At 37.3% G+C, this 20,540-nt stretch overlaps 2 protein-coding genes across 2 annotated transcripts; both read right to left on the bottom strand.

Annotated features, from left to right (window-relative positions):
- Positions 1 to 1,651: 1,651 nt before the first annotated feature.
- Positions 1,652 to 2,402, bottom strand: LOC109209553. Its single transcript, XM_019372846.1, has one exon. It carries the CDS (start codon positions 2,186 to 2,188, stop codon positions 1,925 to 1,927), a length of 264 nt encoding a protein of 87 aa, XP_019228391.1. The 5' UTR covers positions 2,189 to 2,402; the 3' UTR covers positions 1,652 to 1,924.
- A 6,543-nt stretch (positions 2,403 to 8,945) lies between these two features.
- LOC109209552 lies at positions 8,946 to 9,684 on the bottom strand. Its single transcript, XM_019372845.1, has 2 exons — positions 9,630 to 9,684; positions 8,946 to 9,232 (listed from the first exon to the last, which is right to left on the bottom strand). The coding sequence occupies exons 1-2, from the start codon at positions 9,682 to 9,684 to the stop codon at positions 8,946 to 8,948; spliced, it is 342 nt and encodes a 113-aa protein (XP_019228390.1).
- Between the last annotated feature and the right edge of the window lie 10,856 nt (positions 9,685 to 20,540).

Genomic DNA, 20,540 nt, shown 5'->3' with positions numbered 1-20,540 from the left:
TTTTTAGGTTGGTTCGATGGGGGCTCGGTCGATTGATTGTTTGGTAGTTGCATCTGCTGTTGGTATGACCAATTCTCCTACAGGCTATACCCATGATGCCTTCGCCTTCATAGACAATTGGTTGAGTGTGTGAACCGATTGTGATAGCCTTGATAACTGGTGATTCCAGTGGAACTTGTATATATAGCCTAACATGCCCGACTCTTAAGGTGGAGGATGTGCAAGAGTCCTCTTTGAGGAGCCTACCAGCTCTTGCTCCTATTCTTTCTAAGATATCGCGGTCGTAATTCTGTTGGTAGTTTGGGGAGTCGTATCCTGATCGCGGTGGAGGTGAGGATAGTTCCACCAGGGACGAAATTTGGTTCCCGTATGCACACTGTTAGGAAGTGCCCGAAAATGAACCATGGCCCACCATGAAGAGTATTGGTCATGCCTTCTTCCCAATTGAACTTAATAGTGAAGAAGTCTCATCCTAGGTTAATTAGGATGAGATTTTCCTCTGGTTTCCACAGATCTGTTAGTTGAGTTTTGAGTGTTAGGTGGGGAATCTGTCCAGCGAAAAGTAATTAACAATGACGGAGAAGCGCCGGTGGTACAATCTTGCTTTATCTTCTTGAGTTAGAGCAATGGGATCATTAATCGTCGGTGGTTCTGGTAATATGTCATTTGGGAGATAGTCAGGGTTGTAACTACTTGTGGTGGTTAATCTCCTGTCCGCTAGTGCTTCTTTGAAGGATTTCTTAGTGGGGGTTAGATCCTCCATCATTGGGTCTCCTGCGGTAGGGGGCTTATCTGGTGGTTCCGGTGGAATATGGTGCGAATGCTCCATGGTATTGGGTGGTGATGAGGTCATACCGGGGGAAGGGGGAGGTATGTGAGATGTTAGCCTTAGTTGTAGAGATATGTTTTACTTTAGTTGGAATTGAAGCTGGAGTTGTGTTTGTTTATACTTTTTCCTTTGGAAAAAGAGAGCACTTTATTTGGAATCCATGAAGATGGAGTTGGAAAACAAGAGCACTTTATTTGGAATCTATGAAGATGGAGTTGGAAAACAGGTTTGGAGCACTTTTTTCAAATTTAAAATCCAACTCCCATTTTGAAATAAAATGAAATATTATTCCCAAAAAAAAATGAATAAAATTCATGGTCAAACGACTCCTTAAGGTCCTCTTTTTTTTTTTTTTTGGGTTTAATTTTTCTTTATTGTTGTTGAGCTGGTATATCTGTTTTGTCTACCGTTGTCGAAGTATTTCAAAGCATATTTTATATATACACATAAACAACTACTCCAAAAATATACTCCTTTATTATAAAACTCCTAAAATATATATATATATTGTCTAAACTTATGTGAGAATATTTTACTAGAGACGAACTTTGGAAAAAAATCACGATTTAAAAATATTTTAATTTATGTGAGAATATTAGACTGGACATGAATTTAAAAATAAAAAATAAAAACTTTAGTGATCTAAAACTTGTAATAACAATTCTATTTGCCAGCTGACGATCAAAACCGAAATACATAATCAACAGAATATCTCATGATATGAACATTTCAAATCAAAACAGAGAAACTAATGGTAAATTAACAAGATATTCAATACTAAAAACTAAAGAAATATAAGAAAAAGAAAAAGAAACATTTTCAAGGTTATTAGTTATTCCATATATTTATTACATCAAGCACAAGCATGGAGATTCACAGCTGAAATAGATTCCATTTTTAGAAGAAGAAATTATGAGATACAAATCACATTTTGACTCTTTTACCATTCAAGATTGCAAATTTTAATATTTACAGATTCCAGCAAAAAAAGAAAGCAATAAACTTAACATGACATAGATATACAACATTTTGTTTTTCAGAAGTATGTAATTAAGCTTAAAATAAGATTCAAAGCTGCTGCCATTTTTCTTCACTTCAAGCAGAAAAGACACCATTAATAGCTGCAAGTCCAATCTCACTCTCAGTTCCAAAAACTCCTCTTCTGATCATCAACAGCTCCTCATTAATCTTGGTTTCTCCAATCGTCATCTTGATTTTAGAAGAATAGCCATTAATCTTCTGGCCCAAAACTGATGAGAAATAAGAGAAGAATTGTAGTTCTTCTTCAGCACCAAATTTTCTTGAATTCTTGACCCTCCTTTCATACTCTTCTGCAACTAACATAGCAATATCAGCCATAGTAATTAGGGTTGTTTCTCTTGAGAGCTTTAAATTTGATGTGTAAAAGAAATGTTGGTTTTGGACAATATATATATATAGAGAAGACCAAACGGTGGATTTTAAGGTAGGCAGGAAAATGGATAAGGTTGCCAGGGGAATACACAGACTATTATTTTAAAGTGGTTTTTGTTGGGTAAGGTGAGTGGTTTTTGAACAAGACTTTGTGTTTGGTTTTGATAATCTTGATGGTTTTAGAGACATGGCACTAATTTAATTTGTCACTTTTTCTTTTCCAAGTTGTTCCCATTGTTTATTCTGATTCTTGCTTGCGCCCAAAGGTTTTGGGATAGTACACATTATGTGTTTAAAACTATGGTACGTTCACTTATCTTGAGGAAAGGATCTTTCCAAACTTAAATTTGAAAAATTGAACCAAATTAATCTGAATTTGTATCGTAAAAAATACATTAAAAGATAAAATATTTCTTATCAGATTTTTTTTTTCCTTTTTAAAGTTTGAACTCGAAACCTCTAGTTAATGATAGTAGATTAATGGCAAATACTTACTCGCGTACATCGATGTATTCAGAGGCGAACCTAGCTATATTTTGAGGGGTCACCGAACCCCGTAAGATTCGGCATAAAACTTGTATATGTATATGTATATACCTTGAAAATGGTTAATTTAAACCACGTGGCACCCTGAACATTAAAAGCCTATAGGGGGCACTTGTTGAGCAGAATATTATGCCTCATCGCGTAAAAATTTTGAATCCGCCTTTATATATACTAAATAGTTTGATGCAAACATCAAGTACATATAAATTTACCGCAGAGGGATCATATTTATCTAACAACGACCCCTGTGGTAATCTTTCGGAACTTAAAATTTGGAAAAAAGCATCTAATGCGATTTCTTAAAAGATCTTTCAGAATTTAAAATTTGGATAATAGCATTTAATGGGATTTTCTTTGGTCTTTAGTTTTGGGTGTCTAAAGTATACTTGTCCGAACTTTAAAGGATTTTACTCGTTTGAAAAACATAAAGGAGATTAATTATCTTGAAGAAAAAAACTCTTTTCAAAACTTAGAATTTGGATAAAAAATATTATGAGGGATTTTCTCGACTTCTCCAGATGTCATATACTCAAGCAAATAAGTTTGTGTTGTTTGAACTATTTCTATTACTTTTTAGATTCCGAAAATATATTGAGAAAAAATCAAAAAGACCACTACCTATTCTTCTTTAAAAGTAATGATGATCGAGACTTTTTCCTATTGTAATGTAGGTTTTAAGATTTTTGGCAAATGCTACTCATTATGCAATGTTTGCTACTATAATTTATGACCGTACGGACTTTTGAAAAAATTAAGTTCATATTTTTCAACTAATGTTGACTATAAAAGAAAAACAACGTGTTAGGTAAAGATCCAAATTAAAAATTACCACTATCTTAAAAGATAGAAGGCTCAAGGCTGGTCTGTGTAATTTAACCATATTGGAATTTAGATCATGAAAACTTATCCGTATAATTTAACCAAAATTAGTAATTTAGGGGCAGTAGAAATTTTTCTACATGTTCCCTATGAAGTTCAGAAAAATTGTTATCTAGCTAAAATTGCATATAGAAAAATGGAAATAATTTATGATTAGTCTAAGATAAGTATGAAAAGAATAAGATGGTAGAGAAGGGAAATTAATAATAGAAAATATGTAGAGAAGACCATTCTAGTTAGCGGTGTCAATGGATATTTAAAAACCTATTTAACCAAAAAATAAGAATTTCGGTCAAAGCTTATTTTTAGAAGTACTCGGGTTACTCATAATCAAGAAAAGGAATATTCGTGTAATAAGAAAGGAAAATTAAAGTATGAAATAACAAAGTAATCAATATAAAGCATAAGCAAATAATCGTATTCCAATGATAATCAGAACGTGTCCATACAAGTGATATTTATGTTCCTATATAGATATTTCTAAGTACAACGTCTTTTTTCTTTTATGACTAAGTCATTATGAGTATTAATGACATTAATGGAACGTTATATTTGGTGATCGTAACTGTTTCGTGAAGATTCTATAACGTTCGTAATCATTCATGCCCATTAATTGAAGTCCAATGAATCTATCCTTTTTTCCTATCTTGGTTCATTCCACCGGTGTCTTTTCAGATTACCGAGAGACTCGAGCAACCGTTCCTTCTCGTCCCTCGGACGTTTTGCTCGTACCTATTAAGACTCACGTCTTTTTAAGTACTCTTCTCCAGCTGTCACTTTTCTAATGACCCACGTGTCTTGCCATGTCAGCCACACAATTAATTCCACGTGTAATGTTTATTTTTTCCTAATACAGATAGTCCCCCACTTTCCAATTATTTAGCAATTAAATATTTGGGAAGTGGCTCTCATTTAAAGCGGGAATTTCGCCTCCATTTCTCACATACCATTATACCTTCTTCTGAACTGACGCATAGCATGTCAATTCAATTTAATGTGTGTGACACGTGGCGGTCATCGATTGGTTATGCAACTCTTCAGCGGTTTCTAAGGCTTTTTTACGGTTGCATCAATCACGAAGTGACAGTTTTCATGATGATGTTTCCATCATTACCTTTTTTGCATGACGGTTGCTTCTGTATATAAATACATCCTTTGCCTTTACTTTCACGAAAAAAAATTCTTCAGTGTTCTTCATCCACATCCTGCTCTTCAACACGTTCTACTTCTTCATACAACCATGTCTTCTTCAAATCCTGATCCCCGAAAAGTTCTTATTGTAGACGAACTTCCCCCTTCTTCTGCTCCCATGAGAAGTAGGAGAGGTAGTAGGTTACGTAGTTTAGGGTCAATTTATGTACGTGGTTCTTCTTCTCAACCTAGTCCTACTCCCCCATCATCTTCTAAAATTAGGGCCTCTTTTTCTCATAGATCGTCCGTTAGAGGTAGAGATTCTAATGAACTAATTCGTGAACCTTTTGTTGATGAGATCATCCCTGTGAACTTTCTTTCTATTCTGATAGGGAATCGATTAGGAATCAAGTCACTTCTATGACTTTTCATGATCGTAGTGATGTTTACCCTTCTCAGATTACTGAAGGTTTGATTTCTGTTGTGCGTAGAGACTTCCATTGGAAATTTGACTTCCCAATTCTGGTTCCTAATGAAAATCAAAGAATCACTTCCTTTAAAGCTGATTTTCTTTTGTGTATACATATCCCTTCACATTAGGTTTTAGGCCTCCTATTGACCCGGTCATCATTGAATTTTATCGTTTATTTGAGGTGTGTTTAGGACAGATTGGCCCTAGGCTGTGGAATGCCTTAGATATTTGGCAAATCTGGCTCAGTTACCCTTCACCTTTTACCATTTAATCCATCTCTACTCTCCCAAGTTATTTCGTCAGGGGATTTTTACTCTCGTGGCAAGAAGTAAGAGAGTTTTGGTTAGCCCTGAGGATGATAAAGACCGTGGCTGGTATGCCCGATTCGTTGATGCCCCCACAAGTGGGTTAGTAGGTGAAGAGAACATGCCCTTCCCTGAGAAGTGGAACTTTACACGTAAGTTTTTCTTTCAATCTTTATTTCTCCTTTTTTTTGTGAAGAGCTTGTACTTTCTCGTAATTGTTTTATTTTTCTTTTTCAGCAACCATGGGAACTGTTGAGGAGATACCCGGTTTCCGTGGTTGGGTAAAAAAATTGTTAACAATTGCTCCTATGAAAGTGAGGTCTTGGAAGTATCTTTTAAATAGATTTGCATGGAAAGTTAAGACTCACGGTAACTTTCTATTTTACTTTCTTCTTAATTTTTGTTCTTATCCTAGCATTTGTTAACCCTTTTCTTTATTAGGGTTTCCCATTTAGGGTGTGAGTGTTGAATCAATTACTGCCTCAAGGCTCCCTTTAGCAAAAGCTCAGGAAATAATTTTGAGTTCCTCATCAAAAAGAAAAGCTGACAGGCCACAGGATTCCGAAGATGAAGAGGAGAGGGATGAGGGCTCTTTGGTTCGTAAGCCACGAGCCAGAAGACGGGTCATATCTGATGATAAGCTACTCCTCCTCCTCGTCCTGTTTCTGTGTTTGAGCCTGAGAGTGCTACTTTAGTGAGTTCTGATGAAGAGACTCCTGCAGCACCCCGTGACTCTACTGAACACCTCTTTTCTCATGGATTTGATGATGAAAACTTTGGCTTAATTTTTGAGGAGGCGCCTCTTGCCTCTTTTCCTATGTCTGCTCCAATGGAAACTCGGTTGCCTGTTCCTACTATTGCCGTTACTACTCCGCCTGTGGCTATTTTGACTTCTTCAACCGTTCCCGCTGCCATAACTTCTCGCGCTGAAACTGGTTCCTCTAGCGGAAGTAGGGCAATGAAACAAGTTACCATTGAGATTCCCTCAGATGGTAACCTTTTGAAGAAATCAGGTCAGGCTGACGTGTGGTTGAAACCACTGATAGGCCCAGTTGAGAAGTCAAAACTGGAGAGTCATAGCTCCCTAACTTGGATGAACGATATTGTTCATTCTTCCTTGAAGGTATAAATCTCGCCTTTTTATCTTATGTGATTTTTCTTTTATCAGTATCACATTTCTTTTTCATTATGTAGATCAATCTTATTTGTAAGGAGATGATGAAAAGGATCGTCCATACAGAGCAGCTAATGCATGACTACCATACTGAGGCAGATAATTGGAAGGAATAGTACGAGAGTCTTCAACTTGAAATGGAGGTGTTAGAGGAAAACAAGTTTACCTTGGAGCAGCAAGTACATGTTTTGGCAGCAGAACTAGCGGTTGAGAGAGCCTCTTCTAATCAGGCGGGCAAAGACAAGAACCTTCTTGAGTCCTCATTTGCTGAACAGCTTTCTAGAGCTAGTGAAGAGATCAGAGGTTTGAAAGACCTATTGAATCAGAAAGAAGTTTATGCTGGTGAACTCGTTCAAACGCTCACGCAAGCCCAAGAGGATCTCCGAATGTCTTCTGATAGGGTTCGATTTTTAGAGAATTCACTTGCCCCCCTGCATGCTTCTTATAATGCTGCCTTAACTGAGAAAGAAGAACTCAGGAATGAGATTGAGCATTGGGAAAGAGACTATGAAGCCCTTGAAGACAAGACTATCGTTGAAGTAAGTTGGGTTTTTTTGAACACATGCCATTATACTTTACTGGAAGCAAGCCAGGAAGGCTTTGACTTAGCTGCTGAGATTACAAAGATCAAGGAGACCATTGAGAAAATCCAACAAAGTCAAAGCTTTTCTTCACCCGTGACTGACATTCCCGAGGGTGTTGAAACTACTCCTGGTGAGGCTGTTATTCAATCTCCTTCCGCTCAAGTTACTCTTCCTGCTTCTGATGATGCCGTTCTTCCTGGTTCAGATTCTGCCCCTTAGTGAAAGTTTAAGAAAATGAGAAGTATTGTTTTTTTATATACTGGTGGAATATTTGGAGGTTTACCCCTGGTCCCATTTGGGGTGATGTTTTTGGAAGACCTTGCCCCTAGTTTGTTTCGGGGTTTTTTTTGTAAAGACGATTAGGTTAAAACTAAGTTCATACTTAGTTTTAACCAAGTTATTATGATATTATAAATTTTTTGTCCAACTTTTATGATATCTTTATTTCGAATTTCTATTTTACTCTTTCAGTGGTTTGCCCTTATCTTTTTCTTCATAAGTTTGGGGCTTTACTTTCCACTTAATTTTAATGTAGGTTTTTGTTTAACCCTTTGCTATTTTAACTTTTGCATTTAAAATGCTTTGTAAATTTCATGACTTTTGAACAAGCACAAATTATAAAAGAGGGCCCTTTTATATACGACACTTAATGAAGAAGACGTCTCAACTTCATAATGGTGTAAACATACGAAAGAAGAAATAGGAACACACATGTTTCTTTGAATAACTTTGAGGAAAGTTTTTGTTTCATTTGAACTTTCAACAATATTTTACATGTATTTAAGTATCATCTATGACTTTTCCATAATTGTTTTCTTTACAACAGATTTTGTAAAAAATTCGAGGGTATCTTGGCAACCCATGACTAAATATTGCCTTTAACCTATACATTCATAAAAAAATTTGGAAGTTACATCCACGAGTGTATTCTTCATAGGTTTTTGAATCAGGCTTGCGTTTTTGGCTCGTGACTTTGCTCTGAACTTTCGGATGAGTAGACTTTTAGGCTTGACTTGAATTCTGATTGTTCCAGTCTTCTTTGTCTTCCATATATATATAGTCCCCCAAGTGTTTGATCTTTGAAGTATGAAATCTCGAGCACTTGATTATTCCTTCCATGTGGTCCTTTTCCTAAAAAAGGAAAAACGTACGAGACTCGGAGGCATATATAATTTAGATGATGACTGCTTAACCCTTTATATTTTCATCAGAAATGTTGTAACCCTAGACCGGGAATTATGTTGCTTCCGCGTGTCTTTCAGGTCTAATATCATCATTTGGTGCGGGCTAGCTTTTTTGCCTGTCATCTAAAATCGTTAGTATAATTTTAACTGTACAAATTAAAAATCGTAGTTAAGGGGTACCTGACCATGGGTATTTCCTTTCCTTAGAAATAGTACTTCTTCAGATGAACAACATTCCAACTCGAGGGTAGAACTTTGCCATCCATGGTTTCCAACTCATATGCACCTTTCCCTGCGACGCCTTGAACCTTATAAGGTCCTTCCCAATTTGGACTCAACTTCCCTGCATTGGCTGCTCTTGTGGTTTGGAAAACTTTCTTGAGTATGTAGTCCCCAATCTTGAAATACCTAAGATGAGCTTTCCGATTCTAGTATCGCTCAATAATTTTTTTCTGCGCAACCACCCTTATTAAAGTTGTTTCTCTCCTTTCTTCAAGCAAATCGAGATTTACTCGCATCTCCTCCTCATTTGAGTCTTCGGTTGCTTGGGTGTATCTCGTACTTGGCTCTCCTATTTCAACTGCAATTAAGGCTTCAGAACCGTACACAAGTGAAAATGGTGTCTCTCCTGTACTTGTTTTTGTTGTTGTCCGGTAAGCCCACAAGACTCCAGGTAGCCTTTCTGGCCACTTACCTTTTGACTCCTCTATCTTTTCTTCAAGTTATTAATAATAACTTTATTTATTGATTCAGCTTGTCCATTGGCCACAAGATGATAAGGTGTTGCAGTAATCCTTTTAATTTGCCAACTCTGAAAGAATTCTATGATTTGCGCACATATGAACTGCGGGCCATTATCACACACGATTTCCTTTGGAACCCCGAACTGGCATATGATGTTTCGCCAAATGAAGTCTCTGACCTCTTTTTCTCGTACCTTTTTGAAGGCACCTGCTTCTACCCACTTAGTAAATAATCAGTAAGCACTAATAAAAATCGTACCTTTCCTTTGGCTTGTGGTAATGGACCCACGATATCCATCCCCCACTTCATAAAAGGCCATGGTGCAATAATCGGATGTAGTAACTCTGCTGGTCGATGCATATTGTTACCATATCTTTGGCACTTGTCACATTTGGTCACAAAATTTTCGGCTTCTTCCTCCATTTTCGGCCAATAATACCCTGCTCTAATTAGAGTTTTTACCAGGGATCTTCCTTTGGCGTGATTTCTGCAATGTCCTTAATGTACTTCTCTCATCACATAATCCATTTGAGAAGGTCCAAGACACCTTGCTAAAGGACCGCCGAATATTTTTTGATATAAATTGCCTCGGTCCAAACAATAACGGGCAGCCTTTTGACGGAGTGCCTAAGTCATTTTCTTATCTTCAGGTAATATTCCATACTGCAAAAAATTGATGATCTCGTTTCTCCAATCCCAGGTCAAATTATTGAAATTTACCTCATTTTTATCTTGGTCGAGTGCCGAATGAAACAAATGTATTATAGATGCATTTTCTTCATTTGTCACTTCTACAGCGGATGCGAGGTGAGCCAACACGTTTGCTTCGACGTTCTCGTCTCTCGGTATCTGCACGATTTTCCATGTTCGGAACCGTCTAATCAAATCTCGTGCCTTTTCTAAATACTGCTGCATCCTTGCCTCTCTAGCTGTATAAGTCCCCTGCATTTGATTAACCACGAGCTGCGAGTCACTTTTGATTATGATCTGCTCTATTCCGAGCTCTCGTGCCAATTCTAAACCTGCAATCACAGCTTCATATTCTGCTTCATTATTAGTAATAGGATGACATTTTATGGCTTGATGTATAGTCTCTCCTGCAAGTGGGATTAGGACAATGCCTAAACCCGCTCTTTTTACATTTGAAGAGCCATCGGTGAATAGGGTCCAAGTTCCTGGATTAGACCCGTTAAATACCTGCAGTTCTTTTTCTGCTTCTGTTGCCATTCTTGGGCTAAAATCTGCCACGAAATCTGCTAAAACTTGTGATTTTATTGCAGTTCTAGGTTGATAAGTGATGTCATATTCACTTAGTTCTATGGCCCATTTGGCTAACCTACCTAATAACTCTTGCTTATGCAATATATTACGTAAGGGGTAGGCGGTCACTGCAGAAATAGGGTGACACTGAAAATAAGGCCTTAGTTTTCTAGATGCCATGATTAATGCTAAAGCAAGATTTTCTAAATGAGGATATCGAGTTTCAGCATCTAATAAAGATTTACTAATATAATAAATCGGAGATTGTTTACCTTTGTCCTCCCAAACTAATACGACACTTACCGCCACTTCTGAAACACCGAGGTAGATGAGTAGCCCTTCTCCATCCTTTGGTTTAGCCAGCAACGGTGGATTTGACAAGTACGCTTTTAAGTTTTTGAGCGCTTGTTGAAATTCTTCAGTCCATTCAAATTGATTTTGCTTTTTCAACACTGAAAAGAACTTAAACTTTTCTCCGAAGATTTAGAAATAAATCTCCCCAATGCTGCTATCCTACCTGGTAACCTCTGCACTTTTTTTGCTCGTAAGTATATCCGGTATCTCTTTAATAGCTTTAATTTGCAATGGATTTACTTCAATTCCACGATTAGAAACAAGGAAACCTAAGAACTTACCTGCGATACACCAAATGCACATTTCTCGGGATTTAACTTCATATTGAATTTGCGGAGAATCTGGAACGTATCTGATAGATGTTGAATATGATCCTCCACCTGTTGTGATTTTACCAACATATCATCGATATAAACCTCCATGGTTTTTCCCAGATGTTCTTGAAACATCTTAGTTACTAACCTCTGGTACGTGGCTCCAGCATTCTTAAGACCGAAAGGCATTACTTTATAACAGTAGGTCCCCTTGTCTGTAATAAAGGAGGTTTTTTCCTCATCTGAAAGATCCATTTTTATTTGATTATAACCTGAATAGGCATCTAAACTTAATTTTTCGTGCCCTGCAGTAGCATCAATTAGTTGATCTATGTGCGGTAATGGAAAAGAATATTTAGGGAAAGCTTTTTTTAAATCAGTATTATCTACGCAAACTCGCCACTTACCATTATTTTTGGGCACCACTACAATGTTAGCTAGCCAATTAGGATACTTTACCTTACGGATAGACCCAATTTTTAAAAGCTTTTGTACTTCATCCTGAATCACATAGTTTTTGAAGGATCCTTGCTTCCTTTTCTTCTGTTTGATAGGCGGATACGTCGGATCTTCATTCAGTTTATTGGTCGTTACCTCCGGTGGTATACCTGTCATATCTGAATGGGACCAGGCAAAGCAATCTGCGTTAGCTTTTAAAAATTCAATTAACTTACTTTTTATCTCTGGGCTAAGGTTGGTTCCGATGTAGAGTTTTCTGTCAGGCCAATGCACAACAACACCACTGCTTCCAGTTCCTCTATTGTTGTTTTGATGTTTTCATTTTCTTCTGGTTCTTGAATAGTATCAGGCCTCGTGTCTACATCCGTTTGTCCATCTGCAGTTGAGGCTTGTGTCGCTAAACCCTCAACTGAATTCTGTAATTGCTATTTTTCACATGCAATGTCATTTCTTCCGCTTGAATCTTCCACTGAGTTAATGCTTCGGGAAGTCTATTGATCTCCACGGATTTGCCTTATTCCCCATTGCGAAGGGAACTTGATTACTTGATGTAAGGTAGATGGAACAACATCCATCTCGCGAATCCAATGTCTGCCAAGAATCATATTGTACGTCATATCCATATCTATTACTTGAAATTTAGTATCTTTGACTACTCCTTCTGCGAATGTGGTGAGTATTATCTCCCCTTTTGTAACAACGCTCGAGTTATCAAAACCAGAAAAGGTACGTGCTTTGGGTACCAATTTACCATCGGCTTGTATCTCATTTACCACTCTTAGCAGAATGATATTTACAGAGCTACCTGGATCAATCAAAACTCGTTTTACGTTAGTATCATGTACAAGTAAAGATATTACCAGTGCATCATTGTGTGGGATCAACACGCCATCTACGTTTGCATCATCACATTTTATACTGTCTTCTTCCAAACTTGGCAAACTCGTTTCCCATGGGTAACCGTGATTTTTGACACCTTTTTTGCTGTCGTATATGTTACGCCGTTGACCTCCTCTCCTCTGCTTATGACATTGACTATTATTTTTGGTGATGGAGGTTTTGGTGGCTCCTGCCTATTCTTCATATATGCTTGCTCACCTTTCTCACTAAACAATTCCGTTAAGTATCCTTGCTTTAATAAATGCTCAACTTCACCTTGTAGCAGTCTGCAATCCGCTGTTTTGTGGACGTAATCATTGTGAAACTCGCACCAGAAATTGGGGTTTCTCCATTTCGGGTTAGATCTCATTTCTTTTGGCCACCGTACTTTATCTCCCATGCTTCTTAAAACAGCTACCAACTCAGACGTGCTAACATTGAAGCTGTAACCACCAATCTTTGCTTTTGAGCTTCTATCATTGTCTCTAGTATCTCGCGTATCCTACTCTTTTCCGAACCTGGACGATGAACCCTAATCTTTGTCCCTTGATTTGGAATCATACCTGGGATTTTCTTGTATTGAACGTGAATCCCTACCTGCTAGTCCCATATAGGGTTCGTACCTATTTTTACCGGACCTTTTTTCAGTTTCCGGCCATCTTGAGCTTACTCTTTTATCTCTTCGGGACTGAGTGATAGTGTCATCTTCTATCCGCAGCTTCGTGCTGTACCTGTTGTAAACATCATTCCAAGTTGTTGCAGGGAATTCTCGTAAGCTTTCTTTGAGTCTCCTTGTGGCTTCTGATCTTTTTTCATTTAAATTGCTTGCAAATGCCATAGCCGCCCTATTGTCAAGTACGCGTGGTAGCATTATCCTTTCACGTTGGAACCTATCTACGAATTCCCTAAGTAACTCCGTATCTCCTTGTTTTATTTTGAAGATGTCTTCCATCCTCTTCTCAACTTTCTGAGCTCCCGAGTGTGCTTTTATAAACGAATCTGCGAGCTCAGCAAAAGAATCAATAGAGTTTTCAGGTAAAAGAGAATACCATGTTAATGCTCCCTTTGTGGGCGTTCCACCGAATTTTTTGACTAGTACTGATTCAATCTATTGCTTGGTCAAATCGTTGCCCTTTACGCCAGTTGTAAATGCTGTCACATGATCTCGGGCATCGATTGTCCCATCGTACTTTGGGATATCGGGCATTTTAAACTTCTTCGAAATAAGAAAAGGAGCGGCACTTGGCTTCCAAGGTTGTAGAGAGTATTTGTCCATATCTGCTCCTTTGATTATAATTGGAACACCAAGTATCTGTTCTATGCATTCGTTCTGCTCCTTGAGCTGTTTCTGCAAAGTTAGTACTAGACCTTGTAAATCAGAATTAACTGGGATACCTGACCCTCCATCACGAGATTCGCTGGGAGTTCCTCAACTGCCCGAATTAGCAAGTCCTGAGCGTGGATTCTCTATGGTCGTGATGTTGTTAGGAGGAGGAGTTGGTGGTACGGTTGGCAACCGACTAACAAAAGCTTGCGGAGCATTGCTGACTTGTTTTGCAATTAACTATTTCAATGTTGCATCGATATCTTGATCGTCCCCATGTTGATCATTCACATGCGATTCAGATCTATCAGGTGTCCCTTCTCGTGATTGTCGAGGAGATTTTCGTGGTGAGGGGACTGGAGTTCCATCTCCCTGTTGATTATGCTGATTCAACTGTTGCTGATTTTGTGGGTTTTGCAAGTTTTATGGGTTGTTGTCGTTGGCGTTTGACATAATTTTTTTGGCAAAAGAATGGATTTGGAAAGTGAAAAGATTATCAGATTCCCGATAACAGAACCAATTTGTTTAACCAGAAAATAAGAATTTCGGTCAAAGCCTATTTTTAGAAGTACTTGGGTTACTGATAATCAAGAAAAGGAATATTCTTGTAATAAGAAAGGAAAAGTAAAGTATGGAATAGCAAAGTAATCAATATAAAGCAGAAGCAAATAATTGTATTCCAATGATAATCAGAACGTGTCCATACAAATGACATTTCTATTCCTTATATAGCCATTTCTAAGTACAACGTCTTTTCCCCTTTTTGAGTCATTATGAGCATTAATGACATTAATGGAACGTTATATTTGGTGATTGTAACTGTTTCGTGAAGATTCTGTAACGTTCGTAATCATTCATGCCCATTAATTGAAGTCCAATGAATCTATCCTTTTCCCTGCCTTGGTTCATTCCACCGGTGTCTTTTCAGATTACTGAGAGATTCGAGCAACCGTTCCTTCTAGTCCCTCAAACGTTTTGCTCGTACCTATTAAGACTCACGTCTTTTTAAGTACTCTTCTCCAGCTGTCACTTTTCTAATGACCCACGTGTCTTGCCATGTCAGCCACACAATTATTCCACGTGTAATGTTTATTTTCCCCAATACAAAACCGACTAAACCGACCGAATCGTACCGTACCGAACCGATTTTTAGGTTTCTTTTAATAAAACTGTAGGTTTATATATAAATCTATAACCTTATCGATAATTAGGGTTGGTTTTTTATTTTATGAAAATAAATCAAAATAATACCGAACCGTACCGAATAAATTTACCATGTGAAAAATATGTTTATATGTTAAGCTTAAGAATAACAAAGCCTTGGAATTATGAAATAGTTACAAGCCAACAAGTAATTAAACTCAAAAATCCTAATTCTCAAACCTATTATGCTACTTCTATTGAAACTAAATTATTTCGAGCATATTCACTAGCAAGACACAAGGTATTGTAGCGATTAGGAGTAGCAACCTACAATGTATTGAATATATTTCCTTTCATATGAATTAGATTTATCTTTTTGAAATGTTTAATCTTTTATGGACTTTATTCTTGAATCCCAACTTGGTTAATATCTGTCCATTCGTGTGATTTATATTTTTTTGTATTTGCTTAGTATCGTTTACGCTGCTGTAGAATATTTGATGGATCTACACTTTATCCATCCTTCATATTTTCTTAATTCATCATATTTTAAACTGTAAAAATATCTAGAGAGTTTTGCTGAGTCATACAAAAGTACGTATGTTATTGCATTCTACTTCTACTAGTGACTTTAACATGACATTTAAAAATATTACCGAAAATTTACCGAACCGTACCGATACCAAAGAGAAACCCACATGATTGGAACGGTCGAAAGTCTAATTTTAGTTATACATAATAGAATAACCAAAAAATTGATATGGTACAAAATTTATAAAATAACCGACCGAACCAAACCATTGGCACCCTAATTGTAGTTCTAGAAAGTAACTTTGACGCAGCGTGATATGTGGTTTTTGCTTATCGGAAAGAAAAAGAAGTGACAAGGACTTCTATCATAAAAATAACGTGGGAAGAAAGCAAGAAAAACCAGAAGATACGGGAATTAGAATTTCTCTTATTGCTTGTTTATGTTTCGTCCAAATTTTTACTTCGTTTTTAAACGAATAAAAACTAGAATTTTTTTTTCTATTTAGGAAAGAAAAATGGACTCTGATTAGTCTAATTAGAACAAAAGAAATCCCGTTAAATTAAATTTTAATATTTATAAATACTTTTCAATATTTAGTGCTTATCATTTAACTTTCTATCAGTTAAACTAAATGGACTCTTTACAGCAGAAAAAGTGTGATTCAGAACTGTTGTTTTTTTCACCCTTTATTCTATTTTTATTAATTATTCTATGATTCGATGAATAGAGTCAGCTAAAAGAAATATACAAAAAGAACAAAGGAATATTGCCCCTTGAATTGTTTTTTTTTTTTTTGTAATAAAAGATTTATTCAACAACAACCAAGCGAAGAGTTATTACAACTAGAGCTAAGTCTAGGTAACATAGTGCCTAGACTGCCTCTTTTTAGTACATGGATAACAAAAACAGGCGGAACAACAAAAGTTTGCAAAGTTCAAAAAGTGCCCAGGCTGCAACCATTCTTAGCTAACAGGTCCACTACTCCATTAGCCTCTGTAAAGATGTGCTTCAACTGTGGATCATTCGCCTTCCGTAATAAGTACCTGCAGTCATCAATTAAATTTTGGTAGAGACAGTTGTTAGATTTTAGGAGATTTAATAGTTTCAAGCAGTCCGTCTCTATTACTAGTGGAATGAGTTTCTTTGTTAGTGCTAGTTTGACTCCGTGAAGGAGGGCTAGAATTTCCATATAGATGTTGGTAGCATATTTAAAGCCCATATTGAATCCTAAAATCCAATTCCCCCTTTCGTCTCTAAACACCCCTCCTATTCCCCCCACTCCTGGGTTGCCCGCGCAGGCGCCATCTATATTTAGTTTGTAGTAATTGGGGTTGGGTGGTTCCCATTTTACAAATATAGTTTTCTTGGCAGGCTTTAAGCAACTGCTTTTTGCCATGTAGAGGAATTCCATGGCCCTACTGATGGGTTGGCATTTGGTGATGGGTGCTTTAATTCCTCCAAAGAGGGTTCCATTTCTGAAATTCCATATATGCCATAAGAGGAATGGGAGAAAATCCGCCCAGCGTAGGTAATTATCAAAAGGAACTTTCGACAGAAGTTTGTTCTTAAGCCAATTTTGAAGAGTAGCTTTTCCCTTGGGATTCTGGGAGAAAGGGTGTTTTGCATTGATTTGATACCAGATTTGCCTAGAGTAGTTGCATCGGAAGAAAATATGCTCTATGTCCTCCATTTCCCTGTTGCAAATGTTACAAGTGTCTTCGTGGCAAATCCCTCTCTTTTTTTAGCAACTCTTTAGTGGGTAGCCTATCCCAAAAGATTGTCCACAGGAAAAATTTTAGTTTGTTTAAAGAGTTGATTTTTCATATCCAGGCTAAGTTTTTCCGGTTGCCTGTGGATTCTGAGACAGCTTCATATGTAGCTTTAATTGAGAAGAAGTTGTGATTTTTAGAGTTCCAAGTGTATGAGTCTCCAGAGGATCCGGTTTGTTTTATGTAGGTGCAGTTTATCTTGGAGACAACGTCCGAGGGTAGTTCGAATGATAGGTTTTTGAGGTCAAATATTCCATTTTTAATGAAGCAGGAGAGATTTTGGTCAAGCTCTCCAGCTGATATGGGGCCTTGGATGGAGTCCCTGAGTGCTCCTGATTGATTAATCCAATTGTCATGCCATAGATTTATGGTTGTTCCATCACCTACTAGCCATTTAGTATTAGCGTTGCATATTTCAGCACCCTTTTTAATTACTTTCCAAGTGTGGGAACCTATATTCTTGCTTTTCCTGTTGTTGTATTTACTATGAATAATTTTGGCCCATAAGCCATCTTTCTCTTCTCTATATCTCCACGCTAGAGCTGCATTGAAGGAGGAGTTTTTCAGATGGGTGTTAGGAATTCCTAGACCCCCTTGTTTTTTAGGCTTTGTAACTATACTCCATTTTACAAGATGACATTTTTTTTCCTCCGTGATACCCCATAGGAAATTTCTCTGAATAGAGTCAATCTTGTTGAGTATTGTTTTGGGGAGATCATAAATCTGCATGACGTGGTTTGGGATTGCGGCTAGGGTGGCTTTTATGAGGGTTGTCCTACCTGCCATATTTAGGAATTTAGTTTTCCAGCTTGCTAGTCTATTGTTTAATTTATCCAGGATAAACTGGAAGTCTTTTTGTGGGGGTGGTGCTTGGCATAGGGAAGCCTAGGTACTTTCCGAAGTTATTAGTAAAATTCATTGAAAAGCATCTGCTGATGTGGTCTTTGTGATCTGTAGGGGTATTCTTTGAGAACACAATTTTTTATTTTTCGAAATTAATAGATTGTCCATAAGCATTACAAAATTTATTGATAGTGTCTATGATAGAGTTATAGCTTTTTTAGTTGGCTTCAGCTAGGAGAATAAGATCATCAGCGAAGAAAAGATGTGAGAGTTCCGGGCTTTTGGGGTTAATTTTGACTAGGGTCCATCTACAACAGTCAATTTCGTGATCGATTAACCTAGAAAGCATTTCCATGTAGATGATAAAGATGTATGGGGATAGGGGGTCCCCTTGTCTAATACCCCTAGATGGTTCAAAGAAATCCGTTCTAGATCCATTAATAAGGATAGTTGTGGAGGTGGTAGAGATGCAGGACATTATGAGTTTAACAAGGTCCGGAGGGAAGTTCAGGGAGTTCAGGGAAAACCTAACGAAAGACCATTCGATTTTATCGAATGCTTTTTCCAAATCTATTTTAATCATCATTTTTGACTTTTTCCCTTTAGTATTCCTGAAGTGATGTAGGACCTCATTAATGATTAGTGCATTATCCGCAGCCCTTCTTCCTTTTATGAAGCTAGTCTGGGTAGGATGGATAAGGGTGGGCAGGAGTGTTTTAATGCGATTAGCGATAATCTTAGTGACGACTTTATAGGCCGTGTTACAAAGGCTTATAGGTCGAAATTGTCTGATGGTTTCAGCATTCTGGCCTTTTGGAATTAGGCAGACTAGTGTATTGTTCATGCTTTTAAGCATTTTTTTGGATGAGAAGGAATCTTGGCAAAATTTTATGAGAATTTTTCTTGTCTCCTTCCAATATTTTTGGTATAGAAATGGATGAAGCCCATCCGACTCCGGAGCTTTGTAAGGTTGAAAAGAGTCTAGTGTCCTCCTAATTTCTTCTGTAAAGGGGATACTACTTAGGTATGGGTGATCCTGATCTCTGATTGTGAAATTATAAAAGAGGTGGGTATTATTGAGGAGGGATTGGTTATGACCCGTGGTATATAGACTTTTGTAGTAGTCAATAATATGGTCCTTGATGGGTTTTTGCTCTTGGATCCAATTTCCAGCTTCGTCTTTTAAGCAAATAATTCTATTTTCCCTTCTTCTTTGCATGGTGGTGATATGGAAAAAATTTGTGTTTGCATCACCATCCTGGATCCATTGAACCCTGAATTTAAGCTTCCAAAAATCCTCCTCTTGCCCGAGTACAATATTATACTCATGTAGGAGTTCGTTTTTCAGGTTTATTAGGAATTGACTATGTGGGTAATTTTAAGAATTTTGGATTCCATTTAATCTAGCAAGTATTTTGCTTTTCCTTTTGAAAATATTACCAAAAGTATTTTTATTCCAGTCTATAGCTTTTAAACTAAAATTTTCTATGGCTTTAGTGATATTTGGTTGGTCCGACCAAGAGTTTTCGACTAAAGCTCTAAACGTGGGTTGTGACAGCCTCATAGTTTCTATTCTAAAGATATTATTATTGGTAGAGAAGCTTTTAAAAAATTCTAGCTTGATTGGGCAATGGTCCGAATGGCTTCTAGTTATATGCTTGATATTTGCGTCTTGGAATAGTTCTAACCATTCTGTGTTTGCAATACATCTATCAAGCCTTACCATAATTATGTTTTTACAACTTTTGCTCTTGTTAGTCCAAGTGAACTTTGACCCTTTGAACCCTAAGTCTACAAGGCCACATTGGTTCATACAATCTAAGAATTTGGATACTCTATTATAGTTAATAGGCAAGCCTCTAAATTTTTCCGATGCACAAGTGACTTCATTAAAGTCACCCGCGACTAGCCATGGACCCTTATAATTTTTAGCTACTGTTTTTAAATTTTGCCAGAGAATAAATCTTTCTTCCAAGAGATTGATAGCATATATAATAGAACATAACCAATTTTTTGTTGAGTTTCGTACCTTTACCATGGCGTGTATCTCTTGATCCGTTCCTCCAATTTGGTCTACCATCGTATCTTCATTGTTCCACATGAGCACAATGCCCCCCGAGTTCCCATTAGCCGGCATTTGGATTAGGCTAGAGTACCCGAAATCATGGACCAAGACATGGTGATCCTCCATTTTTGTTTCCAGCAGTGCCACTATACTAGGACGATGATAATTCGGCATAGCTCTAAAAGCTCATCTAAATTCTATGCTATTTGCGCCACGACAGTTCCAAATAATCATATTCATACTAATCTTTCTAGTTGGTACACCCCTATCCTGGCTACTTGAGGAGTTGTGGTTACTCCTCATGCTTTCCTGTTGTGTCCAATAGAGGGTGAACATT

Source organism: Nicotiana attenuata, unplaced genomic scaffold (genome assembly GCF_001879085.1).
Source record: "Nicotiana attenuata strain UT unplaced genomic scaffold, NIATTr2, whole genome shotgun sequence".
Classification (NCBI taxonomy): domain Eukaryota; kingdom Viridiplantae; phylum Streptophyta; class Magnoliopsida; order Solanales; family Solanaceae; genus Nicotiana; species Nicotiana attenuata.
The sequence above is the reverse complement of the archived record's forward strand: the minus strand, read 5'-3'. Positions and strand labels throughout refer to the sequence as shown.

Excerpts from the sequence above, each read along its gene's own strand:
- LOC109209552 (XM_019372845.1), bottom strand. The coding sequence starts at position 9,684 with ATGGAGGAAGAAGCCGAAAATTTTGTGACCAAATGTGACAAGTGCCAA. Across the intron at positions 9,233-9,629 it reads TGACAAGTGCCAAAGATATG|AAAAGATAGAGGAGTCAAAA; the intron begins GTAACAATATGC and ends AATAACTTGAAG.
- LOC109209553 (XM_019372846.1), bottom strand. The coding sequence starts at position 2,188 with ATGGCTGATATTGCTATGTTAGTTGCAGAAGAGTATGAAAGGAGGGTC.